Consider the following 18887-nt stretch of genomic DNA (forward strand, 5'->3'; position numbering starts at 1 on the left):
GAACAGTGAAATACTGCTAGTTTTCCTGATAATCCTACCATAGTACAATATTACAAGAAAAAGATAAACAAATAAGGCTATGGGTCACCCAGAAAAATAATATCATGATATTAGAAAAAGAATGATATCCACAACAAAAAGGCAACACTTTTAGTGTTATATGATTTATGCACCAAGAATGTGTATAAATGTGCTGTTTCAACTTTTTTTTTTTTTTTTTACAATAAAGAAGTGTTTTTTTTTCTGGGCAACGCTCATAACAAATACTATCTAGAATAAATGACAGCATTTAGGCCGAATGTTAGGGCAGAAGTCATATTATCATCAGCCAGATGTCCCATCAGCGTGAGCAGGAAATGTAAACCATGAGGGCATCCTGGGCAGGAGAGGGTTAATGTGGCCGAGCTTTGAGTCTTTTGAGCAGCTGCACTCATGATTGAAATGAAAACAAGCCAGAATCGGCGCTGTCAGCCTCGTGATGTATGACTTGTAATGGGATGTTTCCAAACCTCCCTGTCCATATGGCTGCCTACACATTAGGTAACACACTCTGCCTACTGAGGGTCTGCTCAACATCTGCAACCCAGAACCCAAAACCAAGAAAGCTGCTGAACACAGCCCCCTCTAGTGGATCCAAAAAATAATTTTGAACCAGGCAGATTTTTGTACATACCCACCCTGACTGGGTCCAGTATTCCCTTACCAGAACCAGACAGATTGTTGCACACAGCCCCTTTCTGGATCCATATATTATTTATGAAGTTCAGTACTCCTTCCAACCTATTCAACTGCACTGTCTCTCTCTCCCTGCTACCCCTGCCACTACTCCTGGACATGCATCTCCTTTCAATATCAAATCAATAACTTTGACATTGACTTTACATTTTTTAACAGAAATTGCTCATAAATATGCAACAATTACTTTATTAATAGAAGCACAATAGACTTAGAGCATTGACAATGAACTCAATGCATTGTATTTAGCACCAGAACAGCCAAGGCTGTTACAGTAAGTTGGCAACATACCCATTTACAATTCCAATCATTCTGATGCAGTAAAGGTAAGCAGATGTCTCTTCCTGGGAGATATACATTATAAAATAAATATATAATTGAGCGTGAGTTAGAAAACAGACATATGGCACAAGAAAAAAAGCCTCTGCATTGCAGAATCATTAAAGCCACTTATTTAATATCATCATTTATGCAAAAGCCATGCATAGACCCCAGCTGTTCTAGCGATAAATACTGAATTCTTGATGACTATTACCACACATATTGCCTCAAATACCATACATTTATTCAGCTAAAATTGCCCACCAAATCACCATTACTATAGATTTAGAGTACACCAGAGAACGCATTGGGTATTATAGTTAGCTAGCTCCTAGAAAATATTCACAGATCTAGCATGAACTGAACACAGCTTCCTACCAGTTGTGATATACGATCGCAATTGTTTTTGAACATAATTAAAATAGGAGAAAAAGCTATCTAATGGTTGTACATGGTTTTATGTGGCTGTAGGTGAAATTGCTGTACATTCAGTTCTGTCTGTATTAAAAGTGAAATCATTGTTCAAACAAATTAAGGATTATTCCTCCCTAGATTTGCAGGAGTCATGTTGCCTCAGCCTTGCAATGCCTACAGTGTATGTTACTGTGCTGTGCAGTGTTCATATAAAGCTCTAAATACCTTAGAAAATCAGAGGCTTTGTTTTTATAATGAAATAAGTATGCTGTCTTTTTACTGTAGGGTGTTATGCATGACAAACTACTATGCGATAAGCACTCTGCACATACAAACAAAGGCCACGAGATTCTGGTTATAACTAGAGCCAGTTTGCCTCCCCTTGTTTTGTTTTTTTTGCATTGTCCTCTGCCAGCTAGAGGTCGTGAAAATCCTTGTTAAGCCCTTTGTCAAACAATTATCTCACGTACACCACCTCAATAATCTAACTTGATAAATAACTGCCAAAATGATGACTGATAGCGATGCTGACAAGTGAGACTCGTGCTAAATTCAGTTCAGTTACTTGCTACAGTGGACATGTTGCAGTATTTTTAAATGTTGCACAGGGGCATGATAGGTTTCTAGAAGCAGTGGGAAATATGTGTAAGTGCCTCAGTGCTGGGCTAAAACAAAATCCTGCAGCCACAACACCCCTTTTTGGATAATATTAGACACCCCTGCTTTATCTGGATTTATTTTTTCTTTTTACTGCAGTGATACTTTTTAGTTTGTTTTAGTGCCAGTTTTAGTTTTTTCCTCAAGATCCGCAAACGATTCAGACCCGAGTAACCAGGTGATCTCAGTTAACTGTGTAATCAACTGCTTTAATTAATCAATTCCTGTATTCCTCAAGTTGTGGGTAACAATAAGAGCCAACAGGCCCAGCGGCTCTCCATGAACAGGAGTGAGGACCACTGGCTCAAAGACATGCTTTTCATAGCATTTGAACGTCCATCCATGTTCATTTACCTTCCTGACTCCCTCCTCATTAGATCAACTAATTGCGTTAAAACAATGTTTTAAAAAATATATTTTTTCTAATTCTCAGAATTAGAAACTCAACTACACACTTAGTCACTTGGCTGTGCCATTGGAGTGCCTATGGGGACCCCTGGAGGAAAACCATTGAAAAACATGTTTAAATCCCCTGCAGGTCACATGGTCGAGACAAATTGGAGGCCTTTGTTATGACAATTTTGACCAAACCAGTCATCTTCAGGCATAGCAACATTACTCGTTTCACTATACAGGTTTCGCACCTTTTTTGTATCGTTTATACATTATGCCTTTTTTCAAAGCAGCACACTACATTTTGATTATACTTGTTTTTTATTAGTTTAATCTTTAAACCTATTCAAAATGACACGAATCATGGGGTATTAAACTAGGTCTTTTTGTGAAATAATCATACAATTATTGTACATGGATAAGAAAGATAATTTTACCATAAACTGATTCGTTTTTTTGTTACTGAAGCCAAATGAAAGTTGAATGACTAAAATGTGGCCAGTCCATATCATTTAATAAGCATTACCTATATATTAGCTAAGCCCAATATCATTTTGCAAGAAAAATTGTTTTAGCTCAGATTTCTTACATACAGAAATAAGCACTTAGGTATGTAACATGATATTAATGGTAACAGTAACTGGAATTTATTATTGTTACTCAGGCTCCACTTGTTATGTGTGAAATAAGGCCTGAGCACTGATGGGGAGGGGCTTTGTTTTGATTCTGTAATTCAGCATAGCAGGCCACATAGCCTGAGATTGTTTCTAAGTGAGGTGTTAAAATGGGAGGCAAAGAACTTTCCAAAACTAACACTCCCCATAACAGAGAGGAAGATGTCCTTTCTTACCCTGCTTGATTTATATACCTCTAATGCCAAAAACAGATTGCCACACTAATTAATCTACACTGGAATATTGGGGGGGGGGGGGATTTCAGACAGACTATCCACACAAACATATTTACTGTGTGTATGAACAAAAATGATCCCAGGGCTGATAGTAAGTCAAATAAAAAAAGCAAAACCACTGAGTTATTATAGATGGCAAATTTAACTAGGAGTTAGTGCAAAGGATGTAAAGAGATGGAGGGAAGTTGTACAATAAATAAAAAAGAAGATTACATTTCTGTCTGCAAGAGTTTGAAAAGTAGGTCTTTAAAAAGTCTGAAATGTAGTTTTTAATTATTATTTCTCTTACTAGCATATGAACAAACAATGTGATTAACTATATAGGCGCCACTCTTCTTGATTTAACATCAACTGTAATTACATATTTTCAATGCCACGGAAAAAATGTCCTTTGGAAGACTGGAGAAATGTAACGTAAATGTCTGGAGCCATGAATAAAAACAGCACCTCTCTGATAAATAGGCTGGCTTCTCATGGGCTTGTTTAAGGAAAGGGGGGAGGGGGTCATTGGGGGGGGGGGGGGCGTTGGGATAAGGGATGGGGGAGTGCACACGGAAAGTTGGCAACAGTAGAGGGACCTGGGCCAAAAACAAGGGATGAAAAAAATAAATCAAGGGGAGGACATCTGCCTTGCAAAATCGAATCGTCTCTGCTTTGATGGTGCAATCAGGGGAAGCTGGATCCGCGGACCTCCGTCTCCCCAGAGTTTCTGTAAATCAGTTCAATGGGATTCCAAAGAGAATGGCGAAGACCGATGGCTCCCCAGGGATCTGTAAGCAACCTATCGCTCCCCTCCTCTGCCTGCTTAGCAACCTGAAGCCTCCACGCTCTTAACGTACTCTCTGGGGCTCAGGCAGGATTACTCCAGCACAGACCCAGGGCGGAAGACCTCTCTCCCACCATCTTTAGTTAGGCTACCTAGCACTGGGGGGAGGGAAGAAAAGATGCCAGCAAATGATATTTTTCTTTTCATGGGCGACTGAGTAAAGGATGCACGCTGTACTGGGATTTTGTCCAACAAGGTATTGTGGCTTTTCCTTATATCAATTTCATTGTGCACTGGCAGTAATCTTAAGCATCCAGCCCCTTTCTTTATTCAACGGTTTGCAGTCAATTACTACATCCAAATCCAATACTTTACACCTTGCTTTTTCACAACTGACTAATATGAAGAAACTGAACACTGACCATTTTCATGACACTGTATCGCTATAACAAAGATAAGATCTGATTTGAAATGGCCAGCTCATCTTTCATTTAAAGACCAATGTCAGAGTTGGCCTTATTTCTCATACATAGTCTTTGGAGTACCATTAAAAGGCCACTTGCCCTGTTCTTTTAAGGTAAAATCTTTGCTACAGACACCGAGTAGAGGTTATGGATTTAGTTAAGCTTGTTCTAGTTTTACGTGACATGATGCAACAGGTTATTGTAAGTAGGCTCTATGTGGTAGAGTTGGCAAAAAAGACCGCTTGGACCAAAACCCAAACTACACAGTCTGGAGCAAAGAACTGAGGAATCTCTGTTTATTTATGCTACAATTACGTTCCAAGGGCTCAGTATTCAATTCATATAAACGCAACCACAAACATGTACTGATGCTTCGGGAGTGGCCCATGAGGGCTCAATGAGGGAAACGTAGTTTATTTCATACATATTTTTAGAAATGTTCAATATAATTCACCAAGGAGGTAATCAAAATGGTTAATGTAAAGTGGCTAAATGTCTAATCTGTAAACAATACGTAGCTTTCGAAGGAGCTGCAATTGTCTTATCAAGTGTGGGCCTTCTCATCCATAATAAGGATAATTAACATACAGTGTCATATACAGCACTTTTTCTCTGACTATTTAATTTGTTCTTTTTCCTTTTCCATGATCTATATTAAGAATTTGTATGCTAGCTGTTGATTCTAAGTATAATACTTTATATGTTTGTCTTATTTATGACTGAAAACTGAAGGGAGCTTGGGATGTTTCTTAGACATGAAAAAAGCAACACGGCGAGGAGGAAAATGAGTGATCTTGGCTTAAACTGGTGAGAGTAAGGGAGACTGATTCCTGACAAGCAATGGAAGGGCTGCGTGAGACTAAATAGCTAGGTTCATGTCATAATTAGTTTAGGCCATTAATACCTCCAGGTACTAAACAGTAGGGAAAGGTACTGAAATACAGTAAATTGAGTTTTTTGATTACTCAACTAGTGCCAATCCAGAGATTTTGAATGCAAACACACAATAATTAATCCATTCAATAATGTTTCATGCCCAGATCTGAGGTTGATTCCAACTAGCTGGAAACTCAGCTGGAAAGCAAAACAATGATCGATTACTGCTGTTAATTCTTAATATGGGATTTTGTTTATATTCATTCTTCATTTGGCCTAATGAGCCATATGGGAAATGCTCACATAGTTGGTGAGAGAAAATCAGGCATGTGATTCCTGTTACCAACTTCCTGTAACTTCCTTCTTAATCCCAGGACTACAAAATAACAGGAAAATGTATTGAATATTGCCTTCAGATCTGATTATTTTATCATCTTTCACAAAATTACAAAGTGGAGAGCCTGGGACTATAATCTCGGGGTTGTTATTACAATTGAATTGTTGAAAAAATCAATCTAGGGACTCTTCAATAACACAATCTTCCACAGATTCCACACTGTGTGCAGGCTGGACTTGAGTATGTTCACTTCAGGAAAACTCCAATTACTCTGCACTTTTCTCTTTCAGACCCCTCACTTTAGGGAAAGATTAGATTTCCTTTGCATCCCTCCAAGCTTCCAGATGATGTCATCTTTTTTTTTTTTTTGTTTCCAGACTCTGAAATTATCCTCTATCCTCCTTGAGTGATGTCACTATTCCTCCAGTCATTTGCTCACCTCTGACAAGCTGAAGACTGCACATTCTGAAAATCAGTCATTATTGGGCAATAAAAATGATAATCTATGCAATAATATGATTGCCATCTTATCTTGAGGTCCCGACACAAGAAGAACTGACAAATTGATGAGGAAACTTCCATGAAAAGTCACTGTTGAGGATGCAAAGCGTTTGAACAGATAAGCTCACTGTATGCTGGACTGTTTGTCTGTGTGTATATGAACTTCATAATATTGTTTTAACCTCCTCTGTTCCTTGTGTGGAACAGAACTGTTTTCTTTTGACCTGTCACACCCCAGTATTGCTGCACAAGACCAGAATAAGTTTGGAAAGTGGAAAATGTTGAATGATAAAAAAGCGAAGGAATAAAAATATCAGCACTGATAAGTCATAGCCAAGTCCTAGATGTTTTGATAACCTTACTGAAAAAAATCCAGATACCACTAGATGACTTTTGACATTCACAAATTTCTCAGAAAAGGGGCTTACTCTATGTATGTGGAAAACAATAAATTCCATTTCCACTCTACTGTACCTTATCTGTGCCTGTAGAAAGCACATCTCTACTCAGATAGTGTCCAGGAGGAAATAAATCATAACAGCTTTTTTTTCGTTAACACGGCAGGGCCGTGTGTAACAGTTCAAAGCACCGACATTAAAGACTCACTTTACACCAAGAGACAGGTGTAGTTTTATTAGCCGTCCACTTAAATTGCTATGACTTCAACGGTGGGTTCGCCGCCAGAAACCAAAGAGTGGTTGGGTAATTACTGTGGGATATGCAAAGTCTGGGGGCTCCCCAGCACCCCGGTCCTGCAGCAGCCTTCAAACGTCCCCGCCAGGACCATGTGGAACATCATTAGCGTCCACTCACATGCCCCCGCTGCACCCCACCCAACACAGCATGGGGCCCACGTGTGCCACTCCGACAACAGAAGGGAACCCACTGCCGTGTGGGTTTACAGGTCAGGCCTGCCGCTTTACAAGGGAAATCTCTCGGACGATAATAAATACCAGGGCGCACTTTAAGGGTGCCGTATATCACACAAACGTGCTCTAACTGCATTGCCACACTACTTCTTTTTGTTTGATTTTTTTTCTCCCATTGAGTATGAATGCAATTAAATTCAAATGTTTCTCTTTCTTATTTTCAGCCCCCGTTAATCGATTGGAACGACTTCAAAACACCTTCCCCGAAACAAAAGCCTTGGCCACTCACACCAGTCACTGGAAAATCCTTTCCTTATTATTTTAACCTTGGTAATGGGCCACATTATGAACTCAGTATTAGGACCTGCCTGCAGAAAGTCATTATGTTCCTATATGTACACTGTCTCACCTGTTAACTGGTGTTCGTCAACCATTCATTTGAAATATTAAAAAAGACTTTGCGGTTATCCTTTCAAAAGATGGCCATGATCCCAAAAGTATTACACAGCGTAACTGTTTTTGATTAAACCAAAAAGCCTGAATTTGATACTATTTTTTAATTGGAATAAATACTGTCAGTGGGGTTATGTTGATAAGATAGAAGTGAATACATCTACATTAAACATTTGAATTTATAATTTCTTGGAAGGACAATCTTAACAGGAATATATCAGTCATACGTGTATTAATTTCCCTTAAGAAAGATGCTGATTTAAAATGTTTATGCTATTATAAATAAATCCCTGGGGGGAAAAAATCTCAAGTTTTTGTCACTTGAGCAAGCAGATGTGCAGTAATACAATAAAGGGAACAATTCAGAGCTCACGTGCGAATCTCATCAGCTCTCTCTAGTTAGCGGCAGACATGTCTAATTGATTCCAGCAGTGTGTTTCTTTAGGTTTAACAGTGATGGCAGGGAGGCAAGGGGGAGTAATGAGAGGTCAGCGGCGATCTGCAGTTCCGAAGCCGTGCCAGAAACGCACAGCAATTTTATGGTCAATTGGGTCGTGCATCTGGACTCATACATCATGGGCCGGGGGCGTTGGAACCAGAGCCAGCTCGTGCGCACACACGCACACACAAATACACACACACACAAGCGCACGTACGCACATACACTCCGGGTGCCCCACGGTGACACCCCCCTTCCCCACCCAGTCACACCTGAATGCAAAGCAACTTCGTCCGCAGAGCTTTACGACTGAGCCCGAGCGCTCACACGGGCTAATGGAAATAAAGGCTGCTAGCCGCACGTGCGTAATCAGGCCAGTGGCCTGCTGCTCGTGAGCATGGAGGCGGCCTTTTACAAAAACGCTTTCTGCCAAGTCATTTTAATACTGTGCATCTGTTTAGCGGACCCCTTTATGGGAAGTGACATACATAGACAACTTCCAAAAGAGTTAGATTACTTCAATGAAGTAGCTGTAATAGCTTTTTGCTTGTTCTAACATAACAATTAGGCTGAAATTGCTTAGTTATGGTAGAATATTTGGTCCATAAAACTGGCTGAATCGTATTACAGGAGATTACATTGAATGTTCCCAAACCACAAATTCCTTCTAAAATATCTGAGAGACATGAATTTGGTAAGACCAGCTAATGACTTAAGGTCCTTCCTTCAGCTGTACAGTTACAGAAACAAATATTTTTTCAGTGAATTCACGAGTAGAATTGAACAGAAATGAGTGTTGTGACATGAACTGGAGTGAACTGGGATCACAGGAGGAAGTTGATCTGGTCAATACAGACTAAACAAAAAGGTTTGTTCCAACATCTGAAGAGATGGTCACCTACCTCAAAGGGCATTGAGGGTACAGCCACTTTCATATAACCAAATCTGTAAAGCCCCAGGAGTAAGGCACATCGGAACATCTCTACCACAGCTGCATTTGGCCTGCAGAGACATACATTGTACTGTAATTACGTAATGGTTCTACCAGTAGTTCAGACAGAACTAGAGACAGAGAGAGAGAGACAGACTGACAGAGAGAGAGAGAGAGAGAGAATGTACCTGCGATCAATGATTAGCCCAAAGGAGGTCAGTGTGAAGATGATGTAGCCAGCCAACAAAAGCAGAGTCTGCTGGGAGAGTATCTACACAGGAGAGAAAAATATGAACATTGTGAAATCAACACCTGAATTCAATGCTGATTTGTTGAACCACTAGATGTCTTCCACTGTGTTTCAGATAGTGTCTCAAACATTATAAATTACAAAGAATAATCATGACACTACTGTACCTCTAAAAGGTTTTACAGACATGCACAGTTCCACAGGGATCCATTTTTGGACCTGTTCTCTTTGCCTTGTTTTCGCTGGGTCAGTTAATTAGACAACATGGTGTTAACTTCCACAGTTAGGCTGAAGACACCTATGATGTGATGTGACCTGTGATGACATTGTATTTATCTGTCCTACCTGGTGAAAACAGTGTTGTCAGTTCCCTAAAAATGAACATCACAGACTTAAAGCTCTCACAATATTCTTAAATTGTATGAAGAAGAAACTTTTGGTCATCGGGTCCAAAATTCAAAAAGACAAACTAGAATCTAGTTTCTAGTAGTCAACCTAATGACAAAAATTTTAGTGTTCTGAATTGAATATTCAGGCTCATGCTAATAATATGACCAAAGTGGCCAATAATGCTTCCCACTATTCTCCTGATTACAGATCAATACATTCAATACTTTCACAAAAACAACTGGGGCACACCTACTGTAGCTCCACAGAGCTAACTTGTCTTTTTGTGGTGAAAAGGAATTACTTCTTTCATTGAATCAAAGACTCCAAAATATGAGGGAACGCATGAGAAAGTACAGAAAATAATGCAAAAGCTAAGAATGAACACACATAGGCAACAGAACAGCAATGAAATTAATAACAGCGTAAATACCTCTCTGAAGACTGGTATAAAGTGGCTTGAATAAGGTATGTTAACATGTTTAATCAGAAGAGGAAATAGCCTGGTCTCAATCGTTACATGATCCATAAATTCTTAATGAAAACAATCCCAGCCGATTTAATTATGTTTAGAAAAACATGTAGCACACCAGTTACTTCTCAGATCAACCAGAAAATGTCATTCTATTGCTGTACACAAAGAAATGTTTTTTTTATTTTTTATTATTGATTTGTGTCTCTAACATTATTTTAAAAATTACATTTTTTAAACAGAATATTTATTCTCTAAGAAGACCTAAAAAGACCTAAAAATTCCAACTACTTCACCCCTGTTAACCAAAAGATGAGTCAGAAATTTCAGACCACTACTCACTAAAAGATCCCCACTGCTGACAGACAGACAGACAGACCAATAGAGAGACTAATAGCTACCCAGAAAGACAGAGCAAAACCTGCAGGACAAAGGTACCAAACAAATTAATTTATTCACTTGTCCTCAGAGAGATACAGAAACAAGAAAATATGAGAGAGAGCATAAAAAAGCTAAAATCTGCTTCCCTTGGACCCCTATTTGTGTAGAGAGTGTGGGAAAGGCACCATGATGTGACTGCTCTCTGCTCAGCTTAGACAGGAGACTGCTGAGGCGGTAGTTTCTAGCAAATCAGCTATGAAAGAGGTCCCTGAGGCTGCTGGGAAACACTGCCGCTGCTCAGATACAAACAGTCACCCAATCCACTCAGGGACATCATCAGCTGAGGGCCTTCAATGTTTCTGATGTGACTACTGTATTCTTTCAAGTGTCAGATGTGGGGGAAACCAATCTGTGGCAGATTCCAACTTTCCAAGGGGAAGGATTTCCAAAACAACGGCTGTCACGACTTGGAGAGCATTCAGAGACAGGACAGCGAGAGACAGAGAGAGAGAGAAGTTGGAAAATATGCTTTGATTTCCACATCCTTTCAGTGTGCTAATTTTTAATTTGTTCCCAGATCTTATTTCTTCAACAGTACAGAATGAAAAAAATTAACATCTGTCAGCTTATTTACATTTACTGTGAACTGCTTGTGTTCTGTCAACGTCCACTGGGATATAGAGATGATCATATTTTTGTCATCATTATTACCATCATTTTGATCAAACAGATGAGAAATTTGCTTGGTTCTTTTGAATCTAGATACCAGAGATTCCAAAATCGAGAATGTGGCACACTCTAAAAAGCAACCAACTGCATGACTGCTTTCTGAAAATTTTCCAGTAGTTTACTTTACATATAATAACTTAGAAATAATAGTTAGAAATGAAGTTTCAGTATTCTGGATAAAGACAAAAACATAATTCAATATGAACCCCAGGGACAGTGTTGAGTTGAAAATACTACACACCAAATCTCAACATAAATTTGCAAATGCTTTGTACACACAACCAAATGTGCACCCTTGGATATATTCTTTTCTTGGAACCACATTTGGTTCAATGTACATAAATGTACTTTAAGTTAATTATACAGGAGACGGTGGTGTTATTATAGTTGTGTATTCACTAATACACCCCTCATACCATTTAAAGGTAACATGGTTTACTTAAAATACAAATGTTTTTATAGTTTTGTACCAACATATATTAGAACCATCCACGGTGCCAGCATATGCCACTATAGAGAGAGGCACGCTGTGTGTATAAATACATACGTGGCTGTTATTTATCATACAACCCAAAGCTCTACTTTGTTATTCTGCCCAGAAACCTTTGATTGATGTATCCTGGAGGTTGTTTGGACAAGAACTGGTTGACTTGACAATTAAGACATTTGCATTTACTGTCGGACCACCGGCGGCTGATTCATTTGCTCGTGCCAGCAGGGAATTCTTCCTCCTCAGAATACTCCTCCGTGAGCCACAACTGAGGGGAACACCACGGAGGTACGAATCACAGGAAGAAAGGCCATTTCATTTCAGCTCCGAGGGAGGGTGGGGCCACACATTCTGGCTAACCAAAACTATGCCTGGGGAGCAGAGACTTCCAAAGATAACTGCTGGGAAAACCTGAACTTACATACTTTTTTCTCCCGTTTTCTTGTTGGAACAGTCATCTCATTTCCAGAATGGAAAATAATAGACAAAGGCTATTTAAAAGAAAGAAAATGTGCAAATTCATCCTCTATAACTAACAACCACTATCTGTGGTAATTAAAAAAGGATAAATTGAAAAATTATACAAACCAACTTCATAGCCATAACATCAGTGTAAACAGCCAGCAATAGGAGGAACTGTAGGAGCACATATGCTTGTAGAACAACTGGCAAAGTTGGGTTGTACGGCACTTCCTTGACAGTAACCTGGAAACATGAGTGAAGAGAGGCATTTTTTAAACCACTGGATAAATCTCAGGTAGCCAATATATTGATTTCTTAATATCATGTGCAGTGGGAAATAACAGAAAAAATTTTCACTCTACAATTAACAAAAAAAACATTAACTTTTTAACCTCTAAAATAAGAATAAAGACCGGTCTAAATCGCTTATTGGTTGCTAGTATGTTGCTGCTTTGAAAAGAACATCCATAATAAGAAAATAAATTAATAAAATTACATTTTAATTTTGCACATAAAACTGCATTTACTTTGCTTTTGAACATGTTTCACATGATTTTAATGTAGCTTGCATATAGAAAATATAACATAACATAATGACGAATGAACAGGCCATTCATTCCAATAATGCTCACCATTTTCCTGAACTAAATTGTATCTAGTGCTCTGATTACAAACAAAATACAAGGTAAAAAACCATGTTTTCCAGAAAGCCAGCTCTTCAAAATTGAGAAAAACATTTATCTATTCAGCTCCATACTAAATATAATCAAATCACACATTTTCTTTAAACTTGGTGTGCATTCCATACAACACAGGTTATTTCATAAGAAGTTAGATATCTGAGCATTTGCTCATAATAATTGCAGGCAGTTACTGTGGTTATTATTTTCTTCAGTAATGCTCATTTTCATAGCAGGATGGAAATCATTTGAGGGCTCTAAAACCCTTTGTCTTCCTGAGGCTCCTTCTGCAGCCGACTAGTGAGTTTAGCCATCTGTGGCTTTTCTTCACTTCAAAACCATGGTAGGCATTTCGGTCCAAGAGTTCTGTTCTGCCTCAGAAATCAACAGATTCAGCTCTGCTCACCCTTTTTTCTTTGTACCCTACGAAATATCAACACGCACGACAAGCCCTTTTAAGATATTTCTGTCAAATTCCTGCACTCTCCACATGTGTAGAATCACCATGCAGGGTTTAGGGTTGGTTTAATTGTGAGGCCGAGAGTGCTTTTTCTTTTTTACAGCGAAGCACGAGTGGTGAAATATGTGCTGCAGTCAGCACGATTTCAAAGCCAACCGCTGAGGCTCCTGGAGGGCCCACACCAACCCCCCGTCTCAGAGAGATGCAGCGACGCGTTTGATCCCGTGCAGAGCGCCCACAAACTTGTTATTTAAAGACAAGTGAAAATGAGCTTACTCGGTTCTCTCTACAAAGGCTTTTGGGTTTGTTTGTCAGGATATTTCCTTGTAAACCCTTTTTAAATGTTCTGATTGATTCTTTCATCCAGGCGTTTCCAGGTAATTCAAGCAGAACGGCACAAAAAAGATTATCTGTTTAGAACTTTGTCTAATGATAGTAGACATGCCTGTCCTCCTTTCCTATTTGTTTCCAGAAAGGTGGAAAGCAGAGAAGGCAACAGATAGAGAGGTGCCACAGTTGAGAATGTGCCATGGTGGGGATCAAACCCCCGCCCACGCAGGGTGCGTTTGGAACAAGAATCAACCTCCCAACAGACTGTTCCACGTGCCTCTTCACTGTTTTGAATTTCTTGTGTGTTCATTCACTGCAAGATATGTAACTGTACAACGCTTTCCAACCTTGGGTAATTGTCTACGGTCTCCAGGACTTCGTTGGCCAGAACTCCACCCAGGTCCCTTAAAGATGACACTCAGTTTATTTCTGACTCCGGAGGCTCTCCAGAATGTCCGCCATATGTATGGATAGTAGTGGAACTTTTGAATTAAGAAAGACAAAAAGATCATGTGATCATGTGATCAGAATGTAACTGAACTATTTGCTTACCATTTTGTGTGTCAGTACAGAGTACCGGAGTGTTCATTTCATGATATTGATAGATGGTTTTCCTGCTTGTTTCACAGTGAAATTGTTATGGACTTTGTGGTACCTGGAATTTAAGTCATGTTGTCATAGAGACTTTTAGGCACTCTACCCAACATCTACTAGTGTGAGGGGAGAAGATGTTAAAACATACTCTAGCAGACCTAAACAGCTTCTCATTCCATTCAGTTGGACTCTTTCACCTTCACGTAGTGGTTTGTTTAAAGTAGAGTAATAATGTTATGGTTACTGCATGGATTTTCCACCAGGAGGGAAATCTGAGAGTTCATACTTCTATTGATGTCTAGCGGCGCTTAACGATATTGGTGTCACAGCGAAACTTCACATTTTTGAAAAATGCACACCCCATTATTTTAACAGTACTGAAAAGTACTGTCATAAATTTGCAACACTGTAAATTTCTCTGTGGGGTTCATTCAATCTTGTGCTTTTTGGAAACTTGAGATTGCAACAGCTGTTATGAGACACGCAAAAATTTGCGTGTCTCATAACAGCTGTTGCAATCTCAAGTTTCCAAAAAGCACAAGATTGAATGAACCCACAGAGAAATTTAGTGTTGCAATTTTAGACAGTAACTGTTCAGTACTGTTAATATATGGGGTTGCATTTTCAAAAATGTGAAGTTTTGAATGACACCATATCGTTAAGCAGCTAGACTCAAATGCAACATGAATCTCGATGTTATACATTTGGGTCTTAAGAACATCTTATAAAATATAAGATGTTCTTAAGACTCAAATGTATAAATCTGTAAATGGTTTAAATTTCCTGGAGTTGGAGGAATGCGAATTAAAATTATTTCATGCGTAATACGTTAAATGTAGGTGTTTTGCAAAGTCATGTTCAGTAAGTTTAGGATCTCAGTCATTTAGTACACAATCTAACTGCTGTGGAGTTTTAGATTACTAATGTTCAAAAATGATCAAAAAACTAAAATGTAGATACATTTTGTGAAAATTTAAGCAAATGCATATCATTCTATGTTCAATGAACTGACAAAATCTTTACTCATGGATCACAAATACAAAACTGTTGAGCAAAAACAGATATAGATCTTCAGATAGAAAGATACTGTACATGGCCAATGACACTTAATAAAAGAAACAGCATGTTAATGTAAGACTAAAGTAGACTGACCTGAACATAGATGGGGTCAAATGACTTTATTTGCTTTGTGAGGCCATACACAACTTTATCACCCTCGGGAGCAAAAGTACCTAAAAGAATATAATTTCAGTTTCACACTGAAGTTTCAAACCCATAATCCTGGCAGTGTTATTTTATTGATAAGGATTCACTTACCAAAGATTCTGTCCCAAATAATTAGAGTTCCAGCATAATTCTTGTCAATACAGTAACGGTTTCGTCCTGTGATTGATATGGGTTTGGATATGATTAAACAGAAGCATCTCCAGAAAGCAAATAGAAATATACTAAACTTGTAAAAAATATGTTGCAATATTTTCTCAAAATATAATAGCTCACCATAGATATTACAGAGGCTTTTTGGCAGATGGTAAAAGACCGTCCTTACCATGATGAACTCTGTGGTGACTGGGCGTGTTCATCACCCACTCCAATGGCCCAAGGTGTCTAATGACCTGATGAGGAAAAACAAGGTGTCTCTGAGGGTCAAATGTATTCTAGAGCACATTCTTCATATTTAAACACAGTGATATAATGAATGTAATGCAATGCACACAAGATTGCTTAAACTGTGAGAAGTCACCAGTAATGATGCACAGGATTTTAAGTTTTCATCCTTCACTTTCTGTGACAAGTTTTAAGGTTTTATAAGCTCGTCTTTACATCTGGTCACTCAGCGTCACAAAATGTTTTGTGTGACAAAGCCAAAAACAAATGTCTCACTTAATGTTGCAACGGCAAGATAAGTACAAACTGTGCTGCAGTTTGAATAGAGGTCATGGTTTTGTTTAAAACAAGCAGAAACCCAAAATACATATTATTTCACAATAAAGTTTTTTTATTGCCCCCTTCATTTAATGTGTTTATTTTGTTTGATGTCTGCACTGCAATGGAGAAGAACCTACATGGGTTCTACTTGGGTCTACATGGTCCACATGTTAACGAATGCACTCCACTATGAAGTGTGATTTATGACTGCTCAAGTGTTTTCTTATCTGATGAGCCGGGTCTCAGCGCCAACAGCTACGGAAAGAGAAAGGTGGCCAAATTTCCAAAATAGAGACGGAAAGAACAATATTTATAGATTGGAAGTAAAACAAACACAGGGAAGGTGGGAAGTGCCAAAACTGTAAAGAATCAGTGGGAGAAGATCATTTTGTCTCTCACTTACATGCATGCACAGGCTTACACACACACACACACACACATGCACATGCACATGCACATGCACACGCACACATAAAACGGATGACTTCATATTGGGACACAGATAAAAATATTTATTTGTAATTAACTCAACAAAGTTTATGTATGTGACATCCAGCTGAATTCAATTTGCTTTTGTATACTGTACCATCAGCTTGGTCCATAATGCTCACACAGTCCTTGTTGCACACAACAAAAAAATTTAATTATTTTTTCTTCAGAAAGAGCATTTTTATATTCATAGATTTTCAGTGAACTGCCACAGATGTCCTTTTTTCAGTATATTCGACATAAACAAAAAAACTGCTTATGGCACAGTTTTTTCATATAGACAAACAGAAAGAATGTCAAACTGCTATATTTAATTATGAAATTGCCCCCAGATTTATATCAGTTTCCTCATCTCTATCAAGGTAGAGTGACTTTCCAATTACCTTCATTTTCAAATCATCAAATGAAGGTCATTGGATACACACTGGGAGAATTGGCAGGGATATACATTCATTTCTAAGATTCATTATTTTCATGTCTTGAATGAAAGTAGACACATCACTTCATGTTTAAATTTTGGATCTTCTAGGAAATTCATGTCAATAAATCTCTTGACATCAGAAAGATGTCTGTAAAGAGGTAAAACATTTTATCAGAAAATCATGAATTTTATGACAGGTTTCACTATTTTCCCCTTAACCACTGAAAACTGTAAAGCTGTACACCCCGTGACTTAAAATGAAAAAATATGGTCAGGCTTCTGTTTGCAAATTATTTTATAAAGACTCATTATTTTTTTATTGAACATGCACTTGATTTCATTTGTGCAACAATAAAGTATCCCACTCTGCCAGGGTAACTAAGCCAGAGAAGCAAGCTTTCAATCAGCTATAATAATGCAGAGGATCACGAAAGGTCTTGAGTTTTGAGTTTTGATTACCATTATGTAAAGATTTGTCTTATGATTAATGGCTGATTAGACAAGATCACATTCTTATCGGATATGAACAATCCAATAAATGATGCATATGATTGGGCTTAACTAGTTATGCCTGTCTAAGCTGATTCAGTCTGGGATGGCTTACACAGACGTTGCACAGGGCAAGTCCAGTAAAAGTCAAATATAACAGTTAAATATTTGCATTGGAGCTTTTATACACAATTCTATTCATGCAACCATTTTTCGGAATCAAATGCAAATCTAAGCTGACAGCAGAAGCTAAGGTGGCTCCCTGTGTGTGTCTACAGCTTGTCCAACATAATTAGGGGTAACAGACATTTCAAAAACATCTGAATAAGGCTGTATCTCCACTCTGGACCATGTCATTTCAAGAACCACCTATGGACCGGATCTAATATCTCAGCAGGATATACACTATACTTCCCACAACATTTTCTACATATGGATGGTATGTCACAAACCTGAAGCCTGAAAGCTGGTCTTTTCTAACAGAATCACCCCTGCTGACAATGACCAAGAAAGGAAATCACTTTGTGTGTTTTCACAACAAAAATGGGTGGGTGGCATTCGGTGATGATATTTTGATGCATTGCAGCCATATACTCATGCCATCCAGCCATATACTAATACCACACCAGCAGGAGGTTATGGGGATAGTTATAGCAATGAGGCATATGAGGTTATGCCAAGTTATATATAAACAGGGAAATACTGCAGACTGTCAGCAAAGCGTAAAAAGCAGTCATTTCCACAACAAATCTAAACAATACAAAATGTTGAGCATGAGTTATATGGCCTTACAAAACTGAGACAAGTAACACGGGAGTTCCAGAAGTCAGTGAGCCAACTGAAACAAACCAGAGTTCAGCCCAAATACCACTAAACCCATTAACTGGACTGGTTGTTCCCAGTGTGCGATAATAGCAAACCCAATAGAGTCACTGTTAAAAGCAAGGGGCACTGCGGCTACACTTAATATGGGGCCCAATAATCCGTTTCATGTTACCATTGTGAGCTCACAAATAATTGCAGCAAACCCTCTTTACCTCTGTGTGAATCCAGAACTGGTACAGAAGATTGAATTGTATGTGGACGGCAAACACGGTGGGAGGTACAGCCAAGGCCAAAGGCAGGTGTAAAATCTGGTGCAGGGATGCAGGAAATGGTTTCATCATAAAACGTGACATTTCATGAGGATGTAACCATTCTATTCGTAAATTATGTAACCTGGTTTCAAGCAGGGTCAAAATAACTGTGTTCAGACACC

At 38.6% G+C, this 18887-nt stretch overlaps 1 protein-coding gene across 3 annotated transcripts in view; it reads right to left on the reverse strand.

Moving 5' to 3' along the window:
• Positions 1–18887, reverse strand: part of agmo (alkylglycerol monooxygenase) — a 46263-nt gene that overhangs the window by 2072 nt on the left and 25304 nt on the right. For 2 of the 3 annotated variants that reach the window (XM_064349815.1, XM_064349801.1), the window contains exons 5-12: positions 18667–18762; positions 15851–15917; positions 15619–15684; positions 15454–15533; positions 14055–14189; positions 12364–12480; positions 9255–9337; positions 9038–9137 (exon numbers count right to left, since the gene is read on the reverse strand). In XM_064349815.1, coding sequence (XP_064205885.1) covers positions 9038–9137; positions 9255–9337; positions 12364–12480; positions 14055–14189; positions 15454–15533; positions 15619–15684; positions 15851–15917; positions 18667–18762 — 744 coding nt within the window. The remainder of the gene's footprint in view (positions 1–9037; positions 9138–9254; positions 9338–12363; positions 12481–14054; positions 14190–15453; positions 15534–15618; positions 15685–15850; positions 15918–18666; positions 18763–18887) is intronic. The other variant, XM_064349809.1, reaches the window with a different exon arrangement.

The sequence above is a fragment of the Anguilla rostrata genome, chromosome 1 (assembly GCF_018555375.3).
Source record: "Anguilla rostrata isolate EN2019 chromosome 1, ASM1855537v3, whole genome shotgun sequence".
In the NCBI taxonomy this organism is placed as follows: domain Eukaryota; kingdom Metazoa; phylum Chordata; class Actinopteri; order Anguilliformes; family Anguillidae; genus Anguilla; species Anguilla rostrata.